Genomic DNA, 21,705 nt, shown 5'->3' with positions numbered 1-21,705 from the left:
CTACCACAGAACGCACCACGTCATGTTATCAGCTTCTACCACAGAACGCACCACGTCATGTTATCAGCTTCTACCACAGAACGCACCACGTCATGTTATCAGCTTCTACCACAGAACGCACCAAGTCTGTAGTCATGTTATCAGCTTCTACCACAGAACGCATCACGTCTGTATTCATGTTATCAGCTTCTACCACAGAACGCATCACGTCATGTTATCAGCTTCTACCACAGAACGCATCACGTCATGTTATCAGCTTCTACCACAGAACGCACCAAGTCTGTATTCATGTTATCAGCTTCTACCACAGAACGCATCACGTCATGTTATCAGCTTCTACCACAGAACGCATCACGTCATGTTATCAGCTTCTACCACAGAACGCATCACGTCATGTTATCAGCTTCTACCACAGAACGCACCACGTCATGTTATCAGCTTCTACCACAGAACGCATCACGTCTGTATTCATGTTATCAGCTTCTACCACAGAACGCATCACGTCATGTTATCAGCTTCTACCACAGAACGCATCACGTCATGTTATCAGCTTCTACCACAGAACGCATCACGTCATGTTATCAGCTTCTACCACAGAACGCATCACGTCATGTTATCAGCTTCTACCACAGAACGCACCACGTCTGTATTCATGTTATCAGCTTCTACCACAGAACGCACCACGTCATGTTATCAGCTTCTACCACAGAACGCATCACGTCTGTATTCATGTTATCAGCTTCTACCACAGAACGCATCACGTCATGTTATCAGCTTCTACCACAGAACGCATCACGTCTGTATTCATGTTATCAGCTTCTACCACAGAACGCATCACGTCATGTTATCAGCTTCTACCACAGAACGCATCACGTCTGTATTCATGTTATCAGCTTCTACCACAGAACGCACCACGTCATGTTATCAGCTTCTACCACAGAACGCATCACGTCATGTTATCAGCTTCTACCACAGAACGCATCACGTCATGTTATCAGCTTCTACCACAGAACGCATCACGTCATGTTATCAGCTTCTACCACAGAACGCATCACGTCTGTGTTCATTTTATCAGCTTCTACCACAGAACGCATCACGTCATGTTATCAGCTTCTACAACAGAACGCACCACGTCTGTATTCATGTTATCAGCTTCTACCACAGAACGCACCACGTCATGTTATCAGCTTCTACCACAGAACGCACCACGTCATGTTATCAGCTTCTACCACAGAACGCACCACGTCATGTTATCAGCTTCTACCACAGAACGCACCACGTCATGTTATCAGCTTCTACCACAGAACGCACCACGTCATGTTATCAGCTTCTACCACAGAACGCACCACGTCATGTTATCAGCTTCTACCACAGAACGCACCACGTCATGTTATCAGCTTCTACCACAGAACGCACCACGTCATGTTATCAGCTTCTACCACAGAACGCACCAAGTCTGTAGTCATGTTATCAGCTTCTACCACAGAACGCATCACGTCTGTATTCATGTTATCAGCTTCTACCACAGAACGCATCACGTCATGTTATCAGCTTCTACCACAGAACGCATCACGTCATGTTATCAGCTTCTACCACAGAACGCACCAAGTCTGTATTCATGTTATCAGCTTCTACCACAGAACGCATCACGTCATGTTATCAGCTTCTACCACAGAACGCATCACGTCATGTTATCAGCTTCTACCACAGAACGCATCACGTCATGTTATCAGCTTCTACCACAGAACGCATCACGTCTGTATTCATGTTATCAGCTTCTACCACAGAACGCATCACGTCATGTTATCAGCTTCTACCACAGAACGCATCACGTCATGTTATCAGCTTCTACCACAGAACGCATCACGTCATGTTATCAGCTTCTACCACAGAACGCATCACGTCATGTTATCAGCTTCTACCACAGAACGCATCACGTCATGTTATCAGCTTCTACCACAGAACGCATCACGTCTGTATTCATGTTATCAGCTTCTACCACAGAACGCATCACGTCATGTTATCAGCTTCTACCACAGAACGCATCACGTCATGTTATCAGCTTCTACCACAGAACGCATCACGTCATGTTATCAGCTTCTACCACAGAACGCATCACGTCATGTTATCAGCTTCTACCACAGAACGCATCACGTCTGTATTCATGTTATCAGCTTCTACCACAGAACGCATCACGTCATGTTATCAGCTTCTACCACAGAACGCACCACGTCATGTTATCAGCTTCTACCACAGAACGCATCACGTCTGTATTCATGTTATCAGCTTCTACCACAGAACGCACCACGTCATGTTATCAGCTTCTACCATAGAACGCATCACGTCATGTTATCAGCTTCTACCACAGAACGCATCACGTCTGTATTCATGTTATCAGCTTCTACCACAGAACGCACCACGTCATGTTATCAGCTTCTACCACAGAACGCATCACGTCATGTTATCAGCTTCTACCACAGAACGCATCACGTCTGTATTCATGTTATCAGCTTCTACCACAGAACGCATCACGTCATGTTATCAGCTTCTACCACAGAACGCATCACGTCATGTTATCAGCTTCTACCACAGAACGCATCACGTCTGTGTTCATGTTATCAGCTTCTACCACAGAACGCATCACGTCTGTGTTCATGTTATCAGCTTCTACCACAGAACGCACCAAGTCTGTATTCATGTTATCAGCTTCTACCACAGAACGCACCACGTCATGTTATCAGCTTCTACCACAGAACGCACCACGTCATGTTATCAGCTTCTACCACAGAACGCACCACGTCATGTTATCAGCTTCTACCACAGAACGCACCACGTCATGTTATCAGCTTCTACCACAGAACGCACCACGTCATGTTATCAGCTTCTACCACAGAACGCACCACGTCATGTTATCAGCTTCTACCACAGAACGCACCAAGTCTGTAGTCATGTTATCAGCTTCTACCACAGAACGCATCACGTCTGTATTCATGTTATCAGCTTCTACCACAGAACGCATCACGTCATGTTATCAGCTTCTACCACAGAACGCATCACGTCATGTTATCAGCTTCTACCACAGAACGCACCAAGTCTGTATTCATGTTATCAGCTTCTACCACAGAACGCATCACGTCATGTTATCAGCTTCTACCACAGAACGCATCACGTCATGTTATCAGCTTCTACCACAGAACGCATCACGTCATGTTATCAGCTTCTACCACAGAACGCACCACGTCATGTTATCAGCTTCTACCACAGAACGCATCACGTCTGTATTCATGTTATCAGCTTCTACCACAGAACGCATCACGTCATGTTATCAGCTTCTACCACAGAACGCATCACGTCATGTTATCAGCTTCTACCACAGAACGCATCACGTCATGTTATCAGCTTCTACCACAGAACGCATCACGTCATGTTATCAGCTTCTACCACAGAACGCACCACGTCTGTATTCATGTTATCAGCTTCTACCACAGAACGCACCACGTCATGTTATCAGCTTCTACCACAGAACGCATCACGTCTGTATTCATGTTATCAGCTTCTACCACAGAACGCATCACGTCATGTTATCAGCTTCTACCACAGAACGCATCACGTCTGTATTCATGTTATCAGCTTCTACCACAGAACGCATCACGTCATGTTATCAGCTTCTACCACAGAACGCATCACGTCTGTATTCATGTTATCAGCTTCTACCACAGAACGCACCACGTCATGTTATCAGCTTCTACCACAGAACGCATCACGTCATGTTATCAGCTTCTACCACAGAACGCATCACGTCATGTTATCAGCTTCTACCACAGAACGCATCACGTCTGTATTCATGTTATCAGCTTCTACCACAGAACGCATCACGTCATGTTATCAGCTTCTACCACAGAACGCACCACGTCATGTTATCAGCTTCTACCACAGAACGCATCACGTCTGTATTCATGTTATCAGCTTCTACCACAGAACGCACCACGTCATGTTATCAGCTTCTACCATAGAACGCATCACGTCATGTTATCAGCTTCTACCACAGAACGCATCACGTCTGTATTCATGTTATCAGCTTCTACCACAGAACGCACCACGTCATGTTATCAGCTTCTACCACAGAACGCATCACGTCATGTTATCAGCTTCTACCACAGAACGCATCACGTCTGTATTCATGTTATCAGCTTCTACCACAGAACGCATCACGTCATGTTATCAGCTTCTACCACAGAACGCATCACGTCATGTTATCAGCTTCTACCACAGAACGCATCACGTCTGTGTTCATGTTATCAGCTTCTACCACAGAACGCATCACGTCTGTGTTCATGTTATCAGCTTCTACCACAGAACGCATCACGTCATGTTATCAGCTTCTACCACAGAACGCACCAAGTCTGTATTCATGTTATCAGCTTCTACCACAGAACGCACCACGTCATGTTATCAGCTTCTACCACAGAACGCACCAGGTCATGTTATCAGCTTCTACCACAGAACGCACCACGTCATGTTATCAGCTTCTACCACAGAACGCACCACGTCATGTTATCAGCTTCTACCACAGAACGCACCACGTCATGTTATCAGCTTCTACCACAGAACGCACCACGTCATGTTATCAGCTTCTACCACAGAACGCACCAAGTCTGTAGTCATGTTATCAGCTTCTACCACAGAACGCATCACGTCTGTATTCATGTTATCAGCTTCTACCACAGAACGCATCACGTCATGTTATCAGCTTCTACCACAGAACGCATCACGTCATGTTATCAGCTTCTACCACAGAACGCACCAAGTCTGTATTCATGTTATCAGCTTCTACCACAGAACGCATCACGTCATGTTATCAGCTTCTACCACAGAACGCATCACGTCATGTTATCAGCTTCTACCACAGAACGCATCACGTCATGTTATCAGCTTCTACCACAGAACGCACCACGTCATGTTATCAGCTTCTACCACAGAACGCATCACGTCTGTATTCATGTTATCAGCTTCTACCACAGAACGCATCACGTCATGTTATCAGCTTCTACCACAGAACGCATCACGTCATGTTATCAGCTTCTACCACAGAACGCATCACGTCATGTTATCAGCTTCTACCACAGAACGCATCACGTCATGTTATCAGCTTCTACCACAGAACGCACCACGTCTGTATTCATGTTATCAGCTTCTACCACAGAACGCACCACGTCATGTTATCAGCTTCTACCACAGAACGCATCACGTCTGTATTCATGTTATCAGCTTCTACCACAGAACGCATCACGTCATGTTATCAGCTTCTACCACAGAACGCATCACGTCTGTATTCATGTTATCAGCTTCTACCACAGAACGCATCACGTCATGTTATCAGCTTCTACCACAGAACGCATCACGTCTGTATTCATGTTATCAGCTTCTACCACAGAACGCACCACGTCATGTTATCAGCTTCTACCACAGAACGCATCACGTCATGTTATCAGCTTCTACCACAGAACGCATCACGTCATGTTATCAGCTTCTACCACAGAACGCATCACGTCATGTTATCAGCTTCTACCACAGAACGCATCACGTCTGTGTTCATGTTATCAGCTTCTACCACAGAACGCATCACGTCATGTTATCAGCTTCTACAACAGAACGCACCACGTCTGTATTCATGTTATCAGCTTCTACCACAGAACGCACCACGTCATGTTATCAGCTTCTACCACAGAACGCACCACGTCATGTTATCAGCTTCTACCACAGAACGCACCACGTCATGTTATCAGCTTCTACCACAGAACGCACCACGTCATGTTATCAGCTTCTACCACAGAACGCACCACGTCATGTTATCAGCTTCTACCACAGAACGCACCACGTCATGTTATCAGCTTCTACCACAGAACGCACCACGTCATGTTATCAGCTTCTACCACAGAACGCACCACGTCATGTTATCAGCTTCTACCACAGAACGCACCAAGTCTGTAGTCATGTTATCAGCTTCTACCACAGAACGCATCACGTCTGTATTCATGTTATCAGCTTCTACCACAGAACGCATCACGTCATGTTATCAGCTTCTACCACAGAACGCATCACGTCATGTTATCAGCTTCTACCACAGAACGCACCAAGTCTGTATTCATGTTATCAGCTTCTACCACAGAACGCATCACGTCATGTTATCAGCTTCTACCACAGAACGCATCACGTCATGTTATCAGCTTCTACCACAGAACGCATCACGTCATGTTATCAGCTTCTACCACAGAACGCATCACGTCTGTATTCATGTTATCAGCTTCTACCACAGAACGCATCACGTCATGTTATCAGCTTCTACCACAGAACGCATCACGTCATGTTATCAGCTTCTACCACAGAACGCATCACGTCATGTTATCAGCTTCTACCACAGAACGCATCACGTCATGTTATCAGCTTCTACCACAGAACGCATCACGTCATGTTATCAGCTTCTACCACAGAACGCATCACGTCTGTATTCATGTTATCAGCTTCTACCACAGAACGCATCACGTCATGTTATCAGCTTCTACCACAGAACGCATCACGTCATGTTATCAGCTTCTACCACAGAACGCATCACGTCATGTTATCAGCTTCTACCACAGAACGCATCACGTCATGTTATCAGCTTCTACCACAGAACGCATCACGTCTGTATTCATGTTATCAGCTTCTACCACAGAACGCATCACGTCATGTTATCAGCTTCTACCACAGAACGCACCACGTCATGTTATCAGCTTCTACCACAGAACGCATCACGTCTGTATTCATGTTATCAGCTTCTACCACAGAACGCACCACGTCATGTTATCAGCTTCTACCATAGAACGCATCACGTCATGTTATCAGCTTCTACCACAGAACGCATCACGTCTGTATTCATGTTATCAGCTTCTACCACAGAACGCACCACGTCATGTTATCAGCTTCTACCACAGAACGCATCACGTCATGTTATCAGCTTCTACCACAGAACGCATCACGTCTGTATTCATGTTATCAGCTTCTACCACAGAACGCATCACGTCATGTTATCAGCTTCTACCACAGAACGCATCACGTCATGTTATCAGCTTCTACCACAGAACGCATCACGTCTGTGTTCATGTTATCAGCTTCTACCACAGAACGCATCACGTCTGTGTTCATGTTATCAGCTTCTACCACAGAACGCACCAAGTCTGTATTCATGTTATCAGCTTCTACCACAGAACGCACCACGTCATGTTATCAGCTTCTACCACAGAACGCACCACGTCATGTTATCAGCTTCTACCACAGAACGCACCACGTCATGTTATCAGCTTCTACCACAGAACGCACCACGTCATGTTATCAGCTTCTACCACAGAACGCACCACGTCATGTTATCAGCTTCTACCACAGAACGCACCACGTCATGTTATCAGCTTCTACCACAGAACGCACCAAGTCTGTAGTCATGTTATCAGCTTCTACCACAGAACGCATCACGTCTGTATTCATGTTATCAGCTTCTACCACAGAACGCATCACGTCATGTTATCAGCTTCTACCACAGAACGCATCACGTCATGTTATCAGCTTCTACCACAGAACGCACCAAGTCTGTATTCATGTTATCAGCTTCTACCACAGAACGCATCACGTCATGTTATCAGCTTCTACCACAGAACGCATCACGTCATGTTATCAGCTTCTACCACAGAACGCATCACGTCATGTTATCAGCTTCTACCACAGAACGCACCACGTCATGTTATCAGCTTCTACCACAGAACGCATCACGTCTGTATTCATGTTATCAGCTTCTACCACAGAACGCATCACGTCATGTTATCAGCTTCTACCACAGAACGCATCACGTCATGTTATCAGCTTCTACCACAGAACGCATCACGTCATGTTATCAGCTTCTACCACAGAACGCATCACGTCATGTTATCAGCTTCTACCACAGAACGCACCACGTCTGTATTCATGTTATCAGCTTCTACCACAGAACGCACCACGTCATGTTATCAGCTTCTACCACAGAACGCATCACGTCTGTATTCATGTTATCAGCTTCTACCACAGAACGCATCACGTCATGTTATCAGCTTCTACCACAGAACGCATCACGTCTGTATTCATGTTATCAGCTTCTACCACAGAACGCATCACGTCATGTTATCAGCTTCTACCACAGAACGCATCACGTCTGTATTCATGTTATCAGCTTCTACCACAGAACGCACCACGTCATGTTATCAGCTTCTACCACAGAACGCATCACGTCATGTTATCAGCTTCTACCACAGAACGCATCACGTCATGTTATCAGCTTCTACCACAGAACGCACCAAGTCTGTGTTCATGTGTGTTTCATGATAACCTGCTGCGTGACAACAACTGTCAGAATATGTACCTGGCGTTGTCGACCACCTTCCGTCCCCAACGATAGGCCCAGCTGGCGAGAGCCGCCCAGGACTTGGCCACCTCCGGAGCCTGACTGGTGGACAACTGGTAGAGCTGCCCCAGGACCAAGTCTGGTTCTCCTACACCCACACTCACTATGGAGGCAGAGAGAGATGGGGTTAGGGTGTAGGGGTTAGGGTACAGACTGGAGGAAGAGAGGGGTTAGGGTGTAGGGGTTAGGGTACAGACTGGAGGAAGAGAGGGGTTAGGGTGTAGGGGTTAGGGTACAGACTGGAGGAAGAGAGGGGTTAGGGTGTAGGGGTTAGGGTACAGACTGGAGGAAGAGAGGGGTTAGGGTACAGACTGGTAGAGCTGCCCCAGGACCAAGTCTGGTTCTCCTACACCCACACTCACTATGGAGGCAGAGAGAGAGGGGTTAGGGTGTAGGGGTTAGGGTACAGACTGGTAGAGCTGCCCCAGGACCAAGTCTGGTTCTTCTACACCCACACTCACTATGGAGGCAGAGAGAGATGGGTTAGGGTGTAGGGGTTAGGGTACAGACTGGTAGAGCTGCCCCAGGACCAAGTCTGGTTCTTCTACACCCACACTCACTATGGAGGCAGAGAGAGATGGGTTAGGGTGTAGGGGTTAGGGTACAGACTGGAGGAAGAGAGGGGTTAGGGTACAGACTGGTAGAGCTGCCCCAGGACCAAGTCTGGTTCTCCTACACCCACACTCACTATGGAGGCAGAGAGAGAGGGGTTAGGGTGTAGGGGTTAGGGTACAGACTGGAGGAAGAGAGGGGTTAGGGAGGGGGGGGGTGTCCTACCTGTGGTCTCAGCTGTGATTCGGGGCATGCCCTGGTCCTCTAGGGGTAGCTCCAGCAGGGCTGTGATGTTCCGGCTGATGGGGGGCAAGGCGGCGACCCCTGGGGTCATGACCCCTGACCTCTTCACCACCTGTTTGAGCTGAGGGGTCATGTCTTTCCAGTCCGCCAGCAGCCACTTACCTACAGACACAGAGACAAACGGTTGGAACAGTGTTTTCTAAAACGCCAGACATCCATTACCCAGCATGCACAGGGAGACTGGTACCAACCCTGGTACGCCTTGCATCTCAAATAGCACTCTACCCCCCCCCCCCCCAATAAGAGCCCCTACGTAGGGAATAGGGGGCCATTTGTGACACAATGGTACCACTACTTACACAGAGTGAGGACGGAGCGACAGGCGGCTCTCTCACACTTCCCTGAGCGACAGAAAGACAGAGCACAGGAACTCAACATCTCCATGGCTGCCAGGGACTGACCTGGAGGGGAGACGGGGAGAGGGAAGGAGAGGAGGGGAGAGAGGTGGAGGCATGAGAGAGAGTTGAGGGAGGAATAAGTGGATAAAGAGAAAGACGAGTGAGCCAAAACACACACACACTCTTACACTCACACTCACACTCACACACACACAGAGAGACACAGACACACACACGCACACACACACACACACACACACTCACCCGCGGTGCAGAGGACTTTAGCCTTCTCGATCTGTAGTTCAGGTCCCCACTTCTCCCCCACAGCACCCGCTAGTGACAGACGCCTGAACGCACGGCTCAACCCCTCCTCCGCCCCCTCCCCCTCCTCCTCCTCCTCCTCCTCGCTGCACTGGCCCAGCAGACGCGTTGCCAGGGCGATGTTCCCCTGTTTCCGGGCGAACTTGACGGCCGTCAGACATAGTTCCATCAGGTGGCCATCCAGCGGAGCAGAGGAGCCTGGGTAATTGAACACAGGAAGAGGGAGAGGGTTAGCGTGAGTCACATGACAAAGACACAGCGATGGGGACAACACACACAGGGACACACACACACACACAGGGACACACACACACAGGGACGCGGTCTACCTTTCAGCCTGAGCAGTAGCTGTCTCTGGTAGATGGTGTATCTCAGTGCGTGGAGCCACGGCTGGACGTCCTGTTGTTTACAGGTGCTGAGAGCTTCACTGTACAGAGGGATCAGACAGTCCTGGAGAGGAGGAGAGGGTTAGGGGGGTGTACACACACAGCAGTATGTAGACACCCCTTCAAATGAGTGAATTTGGCTATTTCAGCCACGCACGTTGCTGACAGGTGTATTAATCCGAGCAATCTCCATAGACAAACATTGACAGTAGAATGGCCTTACTGAAGAGTTCAGTGACTTTCAACATGGCACCGTCATAGGATGCCACCTTTCCAACAAGTCAGTTGGTCAAATTTCTGACCTGCTAGAGCTTCCCCGGTAAGTAAGTAAGTGCTGTTATTGTGAAGTGGAAACCTCTAGGAGCAACAACGGCCCAGCCGCGAAGTGGTAGGCCACACAAGCTCACAGAACAGGACCGCAGAGTGCTGAAGCGCGTAGCTCGTAAGAATCGTCAGTCCTCGGTTGCAACACTCACTGCTGAGTTCCCAACTGCCTTCTGGAAGCAACATCGGCACAAGAACTGTTCGTCGGGGAACTTCATGAAATGGGTTTCCATGGCCGAGCAGCCGCACACAAGCCTAAGATCACTGTGCTCAATGTGAAGCTTCATGAAATGGGTTTCCATGGCCGAGCAGCCACATACAAGCCTCAGATCAAGGTGCTCAATGTGAAGCGTCGGCTGGAGTGGTGTGAAGCTCGCCGCCTCTGGACTCTGGAGCAGTGGAAAGGTTTTCTCTGGAGTGATGAATCACGCTGCACCATCTGTCAGTCCAACGGACTAATCTGAGTTTGGAGGATGCCAGGAGAACGCTACCTGCCCCAATGCATAGTGCCTACTGTAAAGTTTGGTGGAGGGGGAATAATGGTCTGAGGCTGTTTTTCATGGTTCAGGCTAGAACCCTTAGTTCCAGTGAAGTGAAATCTTAACGCTACAGCATACAATGACATTCTAGACGATTCTGTGCTTCCAACTTTGTGGTAACAGTTTAGGGAAGGCCCTTTCCTGTTTCAGCATGACAATGTCCCCCTGCACAAAGCCAGGTCAATACAGAAAAGGTTTGTCGAGACCGGTGTGGAAGAACTTGACTGGCCTGCACAGAGCCCTGACCTCAACCCCATTGAACACCTGAATTGGAACGCCAACTGTGAGTCAGGCCTAATCACTCGACCTCACTAATGCTCTTGTGGCTGAATGGAAGCAAGTCCCTGCAGCAATGTTCCAATATCTAGTGGAAAGCCTTCCCAGAAGAGTGGAGGCTGTTATAGCAGCAATGTTGCAACATCTAGTGGAAAGCCTTCCCAGAAGAGTGGAGGCTGTTCTAGCAGCAATGTTCCAACATCTAGTGGAAAGCCTTCCCAGAAGAATGGAGGCTGTTATAGCAGCATTGTTCCAATATCTAGTGGAAAGCCTTCCCAGAAGAGTGGAGGCTGTTATAGCAGCAATGTTCCATCATCTAGTGGAAAGCCTTCCCAGAAGAGTGGAGGCTGTTATAACAGCAATGTTCCAACATCTAGTGGAAAGCCTTGCCAGAAGAGTGGAGGCTGTTATAGCAGCAAAGGGGGGACCAACTCCATATTAATGACCATGATTTTGGAATGAGATGTTTGACGATCAGGTGTCCACATACTGTTGGTCATTTAGAGTACGCTGAGTGTGTTCTCCAGGGGAGAGCAGCAGTGTAGATGCAGGCTGGCGAGGGTCTGTGTGTGTGTGTGTGTGTGTGTGTACCTCCTGTCCGCTCAGTGTGTTCTCCAGGGCAGAGCAGCAGTGTAGATGCAGGGTGGCGAGGGTCTCTGTGTGTGTGTGTGTGTGTGTGTGTGTGTGTGTGTGTGTACCTCCTGTCCGCTCAGTGTGTTCTCCAGGGGAGAGCAGCAGTGTAGCGAGGGTCTCTGTGTGTGTGTGTGTGTGTGTGTGTGTGTGTGTGTGTGTGTGTGTGTGTGTGTGTGTGTGTGTGTGTGTGTGTGTGTGTGTACCTCCTGTCCGCTCAGTGTGTTCTCCAGGGCAGAGCAGCAGTATAGCTGCAGGGTGGCCAGAGTGGGTAGGCCGTCAGAGAGGGTGAGGGTGGAGAGGCGGAGGGGACCCAGACAGATACGACCCGTCTGCTTCAGGTAACGGACCAGGGTACTGTAAACACACACAGAAGACGTAAGATATTACCTCTCCTTCCTCCCAGTGTCTTCACTTCCTGTCTCTGATCGAAAAGGAAATGACTGGGTTCTGAAACAAGGTGGAAACTCCCACTAAGTCTCCACCAATTACCGAAGCGTTTAGACAGGTGGGAAGAAGCGAACGAGAGTGTACATAGTCTGTCCCAAATGGTTCCCTATATAGTGCACTCCTTTTGACCAGGGCCCATAGGGCAGCACAGACAGAACCGGCAGTCAGTCCAACAGAACTCAGCTCAACCCAAATGGTTCCCTATATAGTGCACTCCTTTTGACCAGGGCCCATAGGGCAGCACAGACAGAACCGGCAGTCAGTCCAACAGAACTCAGCTCAACCCAAATGGTTCCCTATATAGTGCACTCCTTTTGACCAGGCCCCATAGGGCAGCACAGACAGAACCCGCAGTCAGTCCAACAGAACTCAGCTCAACCCAAATGGTTCCCTATATAGTGCACTCCTTTTGACCAGGGCCCATAGGGCAGCACAGACAGAACCGGCAGTCAGTCCAACAGAACTCAGCTCAACCCAAATGGTTCCCTATATAGTGCACTCCTTTTGACCAGGCCCCATAGGGCAGCACAGACAGAACCGGCAGTCAGTCCAACAGAACTCAGCTCAACCCAAATGGTTCCCTATATAGTGCACTCCTTTTGACCAGGCCCCATAGGGCAGCACAGACAGAACCGGCAGTCAGTCCAACAGAACTCAGCTCAACCCAAATGGTTCCCTATATAGTGCACTCCTTTTGACCAGGGCCCATAGAGCACCACAGACAGAACCGGCAGTCAGTCCAACAGAACTCAGCTCAACCCAAATGGTTCCCTATATAGTGCACTCCTTTTGACCAGGGCCCATAGGGCAGCACAGACAGAACCGGCAGTCAGTCCAACAGAACTCAGCTCAACCCAAATGGTTCCCTATATAGTGCACTCCTTTTGACCAGGCCCCATAGGGCAGCACAGACAGAACCGGCAGTCAGTCCAACAGAACTCAGCTCAACCCAAATGGTTCCCTATATAGTGCACTCCTTTTGACCAGGGCCCATAGGGCAGCACAGACAGAACCGGCAGTCAGTCCAACAGAACTCAGCTCAACCCAAATGGAATGTGGAAGACATCATGGAAGAGCTCAGTGAAATACTGGCGTCTCCTCGGTCTCCCATTGGATGACAGAGCCAGAGGTCCCCGCCCCTCTCACCTCCTCCAATGGGTTTTTGAGAAGGAGACGATTGAGATCTTCCCAATGAAGTGTTCCACAATCCAGCAGGTTTTTGTTCCTACCCAGCGCTAACACATTAATACCAGGATTCAACTAAAAGTGACCTCCAAGATCCAATGAGAGACTCACTCCGAGGTGGGCATGGCCTTCTGTTCCTGCTCGTGATTGGCCGTTGTCATGGCAGCCACAGCACTCCGCAGCAGCTGCACCTCAATGGCCTTCTGCAGTTCTGAGGGGTCCGGACTCAACACTGCCGGGAGGAGACGCTTCAGGTCTACACACACACACACACACACACACACACGTTAGAAACAAACAAGACACGTTAGAAAAACACACACCATTAAGACACACACCTCTAAGGAGTCTAGACTCAAAACTGAAAACTGAGTCTCAGACACCCTCCTACCTAGTTTATTCTTGGAGCAGGTGGAGCTGAGCAGGCCTTAGTCCTCTCTCTCTCCCTCCTACCTAGTTTATTCTTGGAGCAGGTGGAGTTGACCAGGCATTAGTCCTCTCTCTCTCTCCCTCCTACCTAGTTTATTCTTGGAGCAGGTGGAGCTGAGCAGGCATTAGTCCTCTCTCTCTCTCCCTCCTACCTAGTTTATTCTTGGAGCAGGTGGAGCTGAGCTGGCCTTAGTCCTCTCTCTCTCCCTCCTACCTAGTTTATTCTTGGAGCAGGTGGAGTTGAGCAGTCCTTAGTCCTCTCTCTCTCTCTCCCTCCTACCTAGTTTATTCTTGGAGCAGGTGGAGTTGACCAGGCCTTAGTCCTCTCTCTCTCCCTCCTACCTAGTTTATTCTTGGAGCAGGTGGAGCTGAGCAGGCCTTAGTCCTCTCTCTCTCCCTCCTACCTAGTTTATTATTGGAGCAGGTGGAGCTGAGCAGGCCTTAGTCCTCTCTCTCTCCCTCCTACCTAGTTTATTCTTGGAGCAGGTGGAGCTGAGCAGGCCTTAGTCCTCTCTCTCTCCCTCCTACCTAGTTTATTCTTGGAGCAGGTGGAGCTGAGCAGGCCTTAGTCCTCTCTCTCTCCCTCCTACCTAGTTTATTATTGGAGCAGGTGGAGCTGAGCAGGCCTTAGTCCTCTCTCTCTCCCTCCTACCTAGTTTATTCTTGGAGCAGGTGGAGCTGAGCAGGCCTTAGTCCTCTCTCTCTCCCTCCTACCTAGTTTATTCTTGGAGCAGGTGACTACTATTCTTGGAGCAGGTGGAGTTGACCAGGCATTAGCCCTCTCTCTCCCTACTACCTAGTTTATTCTTGGAGCAGGTGGACTTGAGCAGGCCTTAGTCCTCCCTCTCGCCCTCCTACCTAGTTTGTCCTTGGAGCCAGTAGAGGTGGAGTTGACCAGGCCCTAGTCCTCCCTCTCGCCCTCCTACCTAGTTTATTCTTGGAGCCAGTAGAGGTGGAGTTGACCAGGCCCTAGTCCTCCCTCTCGCCCTCCTACCTAGTTTGTCCTTGGAGCCAGTAGAGGTGGAGTTGAGCAGGCCGTAGTCGTCTCTCTCCCCCGCCAGGAGCTCCAGCTGAGCACGGCATTCTGGGAAGTCTCCGTCCTCGAAGCAGCTCAGTGCCCGTACGTAGTTGAAGTCTGTCTTCAGGTGCACGCTCGCTGCGGCAGGGTTACCAGGGTTCTTCTTGAAGGCGTGCACGCTGGCCTGCCACTCCTGCACCGAGGACCAATCGCCGAGGGCCACATAGCACTGGCATGCCTTATTGGCAAGGAGGTTGAGCACCTCGGAGGAACACTCGTTGGACTTGAGGAGAACCGTCTTCCTGCCGTCACCTGAAGGAGAAAGAGAGGGGAGAGGCAGAAGGAGAAGAGAGGAAAGGAGGAGGAGAGAGAGGGGAACACTTGGTTATTATCAGCTAGTGGTTGCCTCTGAAATGCCCCCCTATTCCGCATTCTCACCATTGCCAGTGTGTTTGGGACTGGCTGTGTTAGAGCTGTGTGTCTCTCACCGTTGCCAGTGTGTTTGGGGCTGGCTGTGTGTCTCTCACCGTTGCCAGTGTGTTTGGGGCTGGCTGTGTGTCTCTCACCGTTGCCAGTGTGTTTGGGGCTGGCTGTGTTAGAGCTGTGTGTCTCTCACCGTTGCCAGTGTGTTTGGGGCTGGCTGTATTAGAGCTGTGTGTCTCTCACCGTTGCCATTGTGTTTGGGGCTGGCTGTGTTAGAGCTGTTGGCTCCGCCCAGTTTGAGGAGTGAGCGGTCGAAGCCCTTAATGGAACAGTCCATCCCCGTCACGGCACACAGCTGTTCCTGGTACTCCACTGCAGCCTTCTCAAACCTAGAGAGAGAGGTATGGGTTACTACATGGTCTTGACAGAGAGAGATGTATGGGTTACTATATGGTCTTGACAGAGAGAGAGGTATGGGTTACTATATGGTCTTGACAGAGAGAGAGGTATGGGTTACTACATGGTCTTGACAGAGAGAGAGGTATGGGTTACTATATGGTCTTGACAGAGAGAGATGTATGGGTTACTATATGGTCTTGACAGAGAGAGAGGTATGGGTTACTATATGGTCTTGACAGAGAGAGAGGTATGGGTTACTATGTGGTCTTGACAGAGAGGTATGGGCTACTATATGGTCTTGACAGAGAGGTATGGGCTACTACATGGTCTTGACAGAGAGAGAGGTATGGGTTACTATATGGTCTTGACAGAGAGAGAGGTATGGGTTACTATATGGTCTTGACAGAGAGAGAGGTATGGGTTACTATATGGTCTTGACAGAGAGAGAGGTATGGGTTACTATATGGTCTTGACAGAGAGAGAGGTATGGGTTACTATATGGTCTTGACAGAGAGAGAGGTATGGGTTACTATATGGTATTGACAGAGAGGTATGGTTAACTATATGGTCTTGACAGAGAGAGAGGTATGGGTTACTATATGGTCTTGACGGAGAGGTATGGGTCACTACAGGGTATTTACAGAGAGGTATGGGTTATTTTTGGTCTTGACAGAGAGAGAGGTATGGGTTACTATAGGGTATTTACAGAGAGGTATGGGTTACTATATGGTCTTGACAGAGAGAGGTATGGTTCACTATATGGTCTTGACAGAGAGAGAGGTATGGGTTACTATAGGGTCTTGACAGAGAGGTATGGGTCACTATAGGGTATTTACAGAGAGGTATGGGTCACTATATGGTATTTACAGAGAGGTATGGGTTACTATATGGTATTTACAGAGAGGTATGGGTCACTATATGGTCTTGACAGAGGGAGGTATGGGTCACTATAGGGTATTTACAGAGAGGTATGGGCTACTAAATGGTATTTACAGAGAGGTATGGGTTACTATATGGTCTTGACAGAGGTATGGGTCACAATATGGTCTTGAGAGAGAGATATATGGGTCACTATATGGTATTTACAGAGAGAGGTATGGGTCACTATAGGGTATTTACAGAGAGAGAGGTATGGGTCACTATAGGTTATTTACAGAGAGGTATGGGTTACTATATGGTCTTGACAGAGAGGTATGGGTCACTATAGGGTATTTACAGAGAGGTATGGGCTACTATATGGTATTTACAGAGAGTTATGGGTTACTATAGGGTCTTGACAGAGAGGTATGGGTTACTATATGATATGACAGAGGTTATAATATGGTCTGAACATACCATTTAACAGCATCTATGGACAACAGAGGTGTGTACTACCTGCTTCTTGACTACATTTAAAGTGGCATTCAGCAGTTGAAACAAAGTGTACTCACTGCCCCGTTTGGGTAAAAAGCTGAGGGATGGGACTGGAGAAATGTAACCACTCAAATTCACAGACAGAGCTTCGGATTTAAGGACCGACCATCATTGACATCATAGCTCAACATTCCAGTTGTAACCAGCCATGACATCATAGAGCAACATTCCAGTTGTCACCATAAATGACATCATAGAGCAACATTCCAGTTGTAACCAACCATGACATCATAGCTCAACATTCCAGTTGTAACCAGCCATGACATCATAGAGCAACATTCCAGTTGTAACCAGCCATGACATCATAGAGCAACATTCCAGTTGTAACCAACCATGACATCGTAGAGCAACATTCCAGTTGTAACCAGCCATGACATCATAGAGCAACATTCCAGTTGTAACCAGCCATGACATCATAGAGCAACATTCCAGTTGTAACCAGCCATGACATCATAGAGCAACATTCCAGTTGTAACCAGCCATGACATCATAGAGCAACATTCCAGTTGTAACCATGGTGAGGCTGTATAGTGTTTGCTTATATATTTTTATTTCAAAACATTTGTATAAAACAAGCTTATATTTTAGGTTCTGATGGGAACTAAGATCATGAGGCATTTAGAAAGTTAAATTCGTCAAGAATTTCCCCTTAAATAGACTAGGCTTGGCCTCCACTTGAGACACACACACACACACACAGGGGTGTTTTCCTTACCGCCCCTCAGCCTGTAGTGCCACAGAGCTGACCCAAGCCAGACTCTTGCCAGTGTTGGTGAGACTCCAGGCAGCTAAACCCTGGATAGCCTCAGGACAGTGAAGTTCACACAGAGCCTCTACCAGCATCACCAGAGGAGCCTCCAACTCTGGACCCTACAGAGAGGAGACATGGGGGTCAGTTACAGATGACCAGAAGAGACCTGGACCCTACAGAGAGGAGACATGGGGGTCAGTTAAAGGTGACCAGAGGAGACATGGGGGTCAGTTACAGATGACCAGAAGAGACCTGGACCCTACAGAGAGGAGACATGGGGGTCAGTTACAGATGACCAGTAGAGACCTGGACCCTACAGAGAGGAGACATGGGGGTCAGTTACAGGTGACCAGTAGAGACCTGGACCCTACAGAGAGGAGACATGGGGGTCAGTTACAGGTGACCAGAGGAGACATGGGGGTCAGTTACAGATGACCAGTAGAGACCTGGACCCTACAGAGAGGAGACATGGGGGTCAGTTACAGGTGACCAGAGGAGACATGGGGGTCAGTTACAGGTGACCAGTAGAGACCTGGACCCTACAGAGAGGAGACATGGGGGTCAGTTACAGGTGACCAGTAGAGACCTGGACCCTACAGAGAGGAGACATGGGGGTCAGTTACAGGTGACCAGTAGAGACCTGGACCCTACAGAGAGGAGACATGGGGGTCAGTTACAGGTGACCAGAGGAGACATGGGGGTCAGTTACAGATGACCAGTAGAGACCTGGACCCTACAGAGAGGAGACATGGGGGTCAGTTACAGATGACCAGTAGAGACCTGGACCCTACAGAGAGGAGACATGGGGGTCAGTTACAGATGACCAGAGGAGACATGGGGGTCAGTTACAGATGACCAGTAGAGACCTGGACCCTACAGAGAGGAGACATGGGGGTCAGTTACAGATGACCAGAGGAGACCTGGACCCTACAGAGAGGAGACATGGGGGGGGGTCAGTTACAGGTGACCAGTAGAGACATGGACCCTACAGAGAGGAGACATGGGGGTCAGTTACAGGTGACCAGTAGAGACATGGACCCTACAGAGAGGAGACATGGGGGTCAGTTACAGGTGACCAGTAGAGACCTGGACCCTACAGAGAGGAGACATGGGGGTGTCAGTTACAGGTGACCAGTAGAGACCTGGACCCTACAGAGAGGAGACATGGGGGTGTCAGTTACAGGTGACCAGTAGAGACCTGGACCCTACAGAGAGGAGACATGGGGGTCAGTTACAGGTGACCAGAGGAGACTTGGACCCTACAGAGAGGAGACATGGGGCAGGTGTCAGTTACAGGTGACCAGAAGATACATGGGGGGGGGGTGTCAGTAACAGGTGATATATTTAGTAACTTCGGGTAAAGGGGTCGTGGTTGAAAACAGTTGACTGACTGTTGGAACAAGGTAATGCTGAGTGTGTTTCTCTGTGTGGTCAAGAACACTAGGTTCAGTTGGGTCTCTGGTCAAAAGTAGTGCACTATATAGGGAATAGGGTGTGGTTTAGGACATAAGCCTGGGACTATGCGTCTCTCCTCCCGTTACCAGAGTGCTGCTGTTCTGGATCTCAGTCAGCAGGTCCAAGCCGTGGCGCACGGTGACTGCTGGTTGGCCGGATAGAAGCCCCACCCTCATCAGGGCAAGGCGGATACGAGTCAGCCAATCCTGGCAGGTCTGACGGTTGGTATAGAAGAATGTTCTGATACCCTGGATACAGAGGGAAGGAGAGAGAGAAAAACTTAGTTAACATTAGGAGCTGGGGGCCACTTGGGGCGGTGTGGTCAGCACGTTGGGACAGCTCTCGTAGGAGCTGTACATCAGTATCTCACAGTGTAAGGGTGTGTGTGTGTGTAGGTGTGTGTGTGTGTGTAGGTGTGTGTGTACCTTGGGTGGAGCAGTCAGGACGTTGGCACAGCCCTCGTAGGCGTTGTACATCAGTATCTCACAGTGTAGGGGTGTGTGTGTAGGTGTGTGTGTGTAGGTGTGTGTGTGTGTAGGTGTGTGTGTACCTTGGGTGGAGCGGTCAGAGCGTTGGCACAGCCCTCGTAGGCGTTGTACATCAGTTTCTCCAGGTTTTCCAGGAACTGCAAGAGCAGCGCCAGACGCAGCTGGTTGCTATGGTGACCGTCGTCTGTGTCGCCGCCGCTCCATTGGCTGAGCTCCTGTTCAGTGTTCAGACTGTGGGCCGCCAGGCTGCGGATTATACCTGGAGAGGAGGGAGGAGAGAGGAGAGGAGGGGGGAGAGAGGAGAGGAGGGGGGAGAGAGGAGAGGAGGGGGGAGAGAGGAGAGGAGGGGGGAGAGGAGAGAGGGAGGGGGGAGAGGAGAGAGGGAGGGGAGGAGAGAGGGGAGGAGGGGGGAGAGAGGAGAGAGTGAGGAGGGAGGGGAGGAGAGAGGGAGGGAGGGAGGGATGGAGGAGAGGAGGGAGGGAGGAGAGAGGAAGGGGAGGAGGGAGGAGAGAGGGAGAAGAGAAGAGGGAGAGAGGGAAGGATATGTTCTTGAAAGAGGCAACATGTAAATCCAGAATGTGTATAGGATGGAATAGGGGGGCCTCAATATACTTTCAAATGACTCAAACCAAATGGAAACTGTGTAGAAATTATAATGGACCTGCATTTGGTACAGTTTCATGACTGTGTCCAGCAGGGAGCATCGGAAATTCCCAAAACCATTTTGACAGTGAAATAACACATTTTCAGTGTGGCCCTCCGGAACTTGCTGAAAAGTAAATGTGGCTCACAGGGAAAATGTGTTTGACACCCCTGGTTTAAGGGTCTAACTGACAGGACATGGGGGCGGAGCTACAGGGGAGGAGCTACAGGGGCAGGGCTACAGGGGCAGGGCTACAGGGGCGGGGCTACAGGGGCGGGGCTACAAAAATAATGGGGCAAACTCTGGACTGAGTGTGTGTGTGTTTTAGTGTGTGTGTGTGTTTTAGCGTGTGTGTGTGTGTGTGTGTTTTAGCGTGTGTGTGTGTTTTAGCGTGTGTGTGTGTGTGTTTTAGCGTGTGTGTGTTTTAGCGTGTGTGTGTTTTAGCGTGTGTGTGTGTGTGGTAGCGTGTGTGTGTGTGTGGTAGCGTGTGTGTGGTAGCGTGTGTGTGTGTGTTTTAGCGTGTGTGTGTGTGTTAGCGTGTGTGTGTGTGTTAGCGTGTGTGTGTGTGTTAGCGTGTGTGTGTGTGTGTGTGTTAGCGTGTGTGTGTGTGTGTGTTAGCGTGTGTGTGTTTTAGCGTGTGTGTGTGTGTGTGTTAGCGTGTGTGTGTGTGTGTGTTAGCGTGTGTGTGTGTTAGCGTGTGTGTGTGTGTGTTAGCGTGTGTGTGTGTGTGTTAGCGTGTGTGTTAGCGTATGTGTGTGTTTTAGCGTGTGTGTGTGTGTGTGTGTGTTTTAGCGTGTGTGTGTGTGTGTGTGTTTTAGCGTGTGTGTGTGTGTGTGTGTTTTAGCGTGTGTGTGTGTGTGTGTTTTAGCGTGTGTGTGTGTGTGTGTTTTAGCGTGTGTGTGTGTGTTTTAGCGT

The 21,705-nt window shown here is 49.3% G+C and overlaps 1 protein-coding gene across 3 annotated transcripts in view; it reads right to left on the bottom strand.

Annotated features, from left to right (window-relative positions):
* smg1 (SMG1 nonsense mediated mRNA decay associated PI3K related kinase) overlaps positions 1-21,705 on the bottom strand; it is a 167,830-nt gene that overhangs the window by 97,257 nt on the left and 48,868 nt on the right. For 2 of the 3 annotated variants that reach the window (XM_090197766.1, XM_090197768.1), the window contains exons 21-32: positions 20,210-20,406; positions 19,746-19,907; positions 18,169-18,323; positions 15,885-16,030; positions 15,195-15,530; positions 13,883-14,027; positions 12,343-12,493; positions 10,311-10,431; positions 9,925-10,179; positions 9,622-9,723; positions 9,245-9,424; positions 8,426-8,570 (exon numbers count right to left, since the gene is read on the bottom strand). In XM_090197766.1, the coding sequence (XP_090053892.1) occupies positions 8,426-8,570; positions 9,245-9,424; positions 9,622-9,723; positions 9,925-10,179; positions 10,311-10,431; positions 12,343-12,493; positions 13,883-14,027; positions 15,195-15,530; positions 15,885-16,030; positions 18,169-18,323; positions 19,746-19,907; positions 20,210-20,406 (2,095 nt within the window). Of the gene's footprint in view, positions 1-8,425; positions 8,571-9,244; positions 9,425-9,621; positions 9,724-9,924; positions 10,180-10,310; positions 10,432-12,342; positions 12,494-13,882; positions 14,028-15,058; positions 15,121-15,194; positions 15,531-15,884; positions 16,031-18,168; positions 18,324-19,745; positions 19,908-20,209; positions 20,407-21,705 lie in introns of those variants that run through there. The other variant, XM_090197767.1, reaches the window with a different exon arrangement.

Source organism: Oncorhynchus mykiss, chromosome 13 (assembly GCF_057628025.1).
Source record: "Oncorhynchus mykiss isolate SJ-2025 chromosome 13, ASM5762802v1, whole genome shotgun sequence".
Lineage (NCBI taxonomy): Eukaryota > Metazoa > Chordata > Actinopteri > Salmoniformes > Salmonidae > Oncorhynchus > Oncorhynchus mykiss.
The sequence above is the reverse complement of the archived record's forward strand: the minus strand, read 5'-3'. Positions and strand labels throughout refer to the sequence as shown.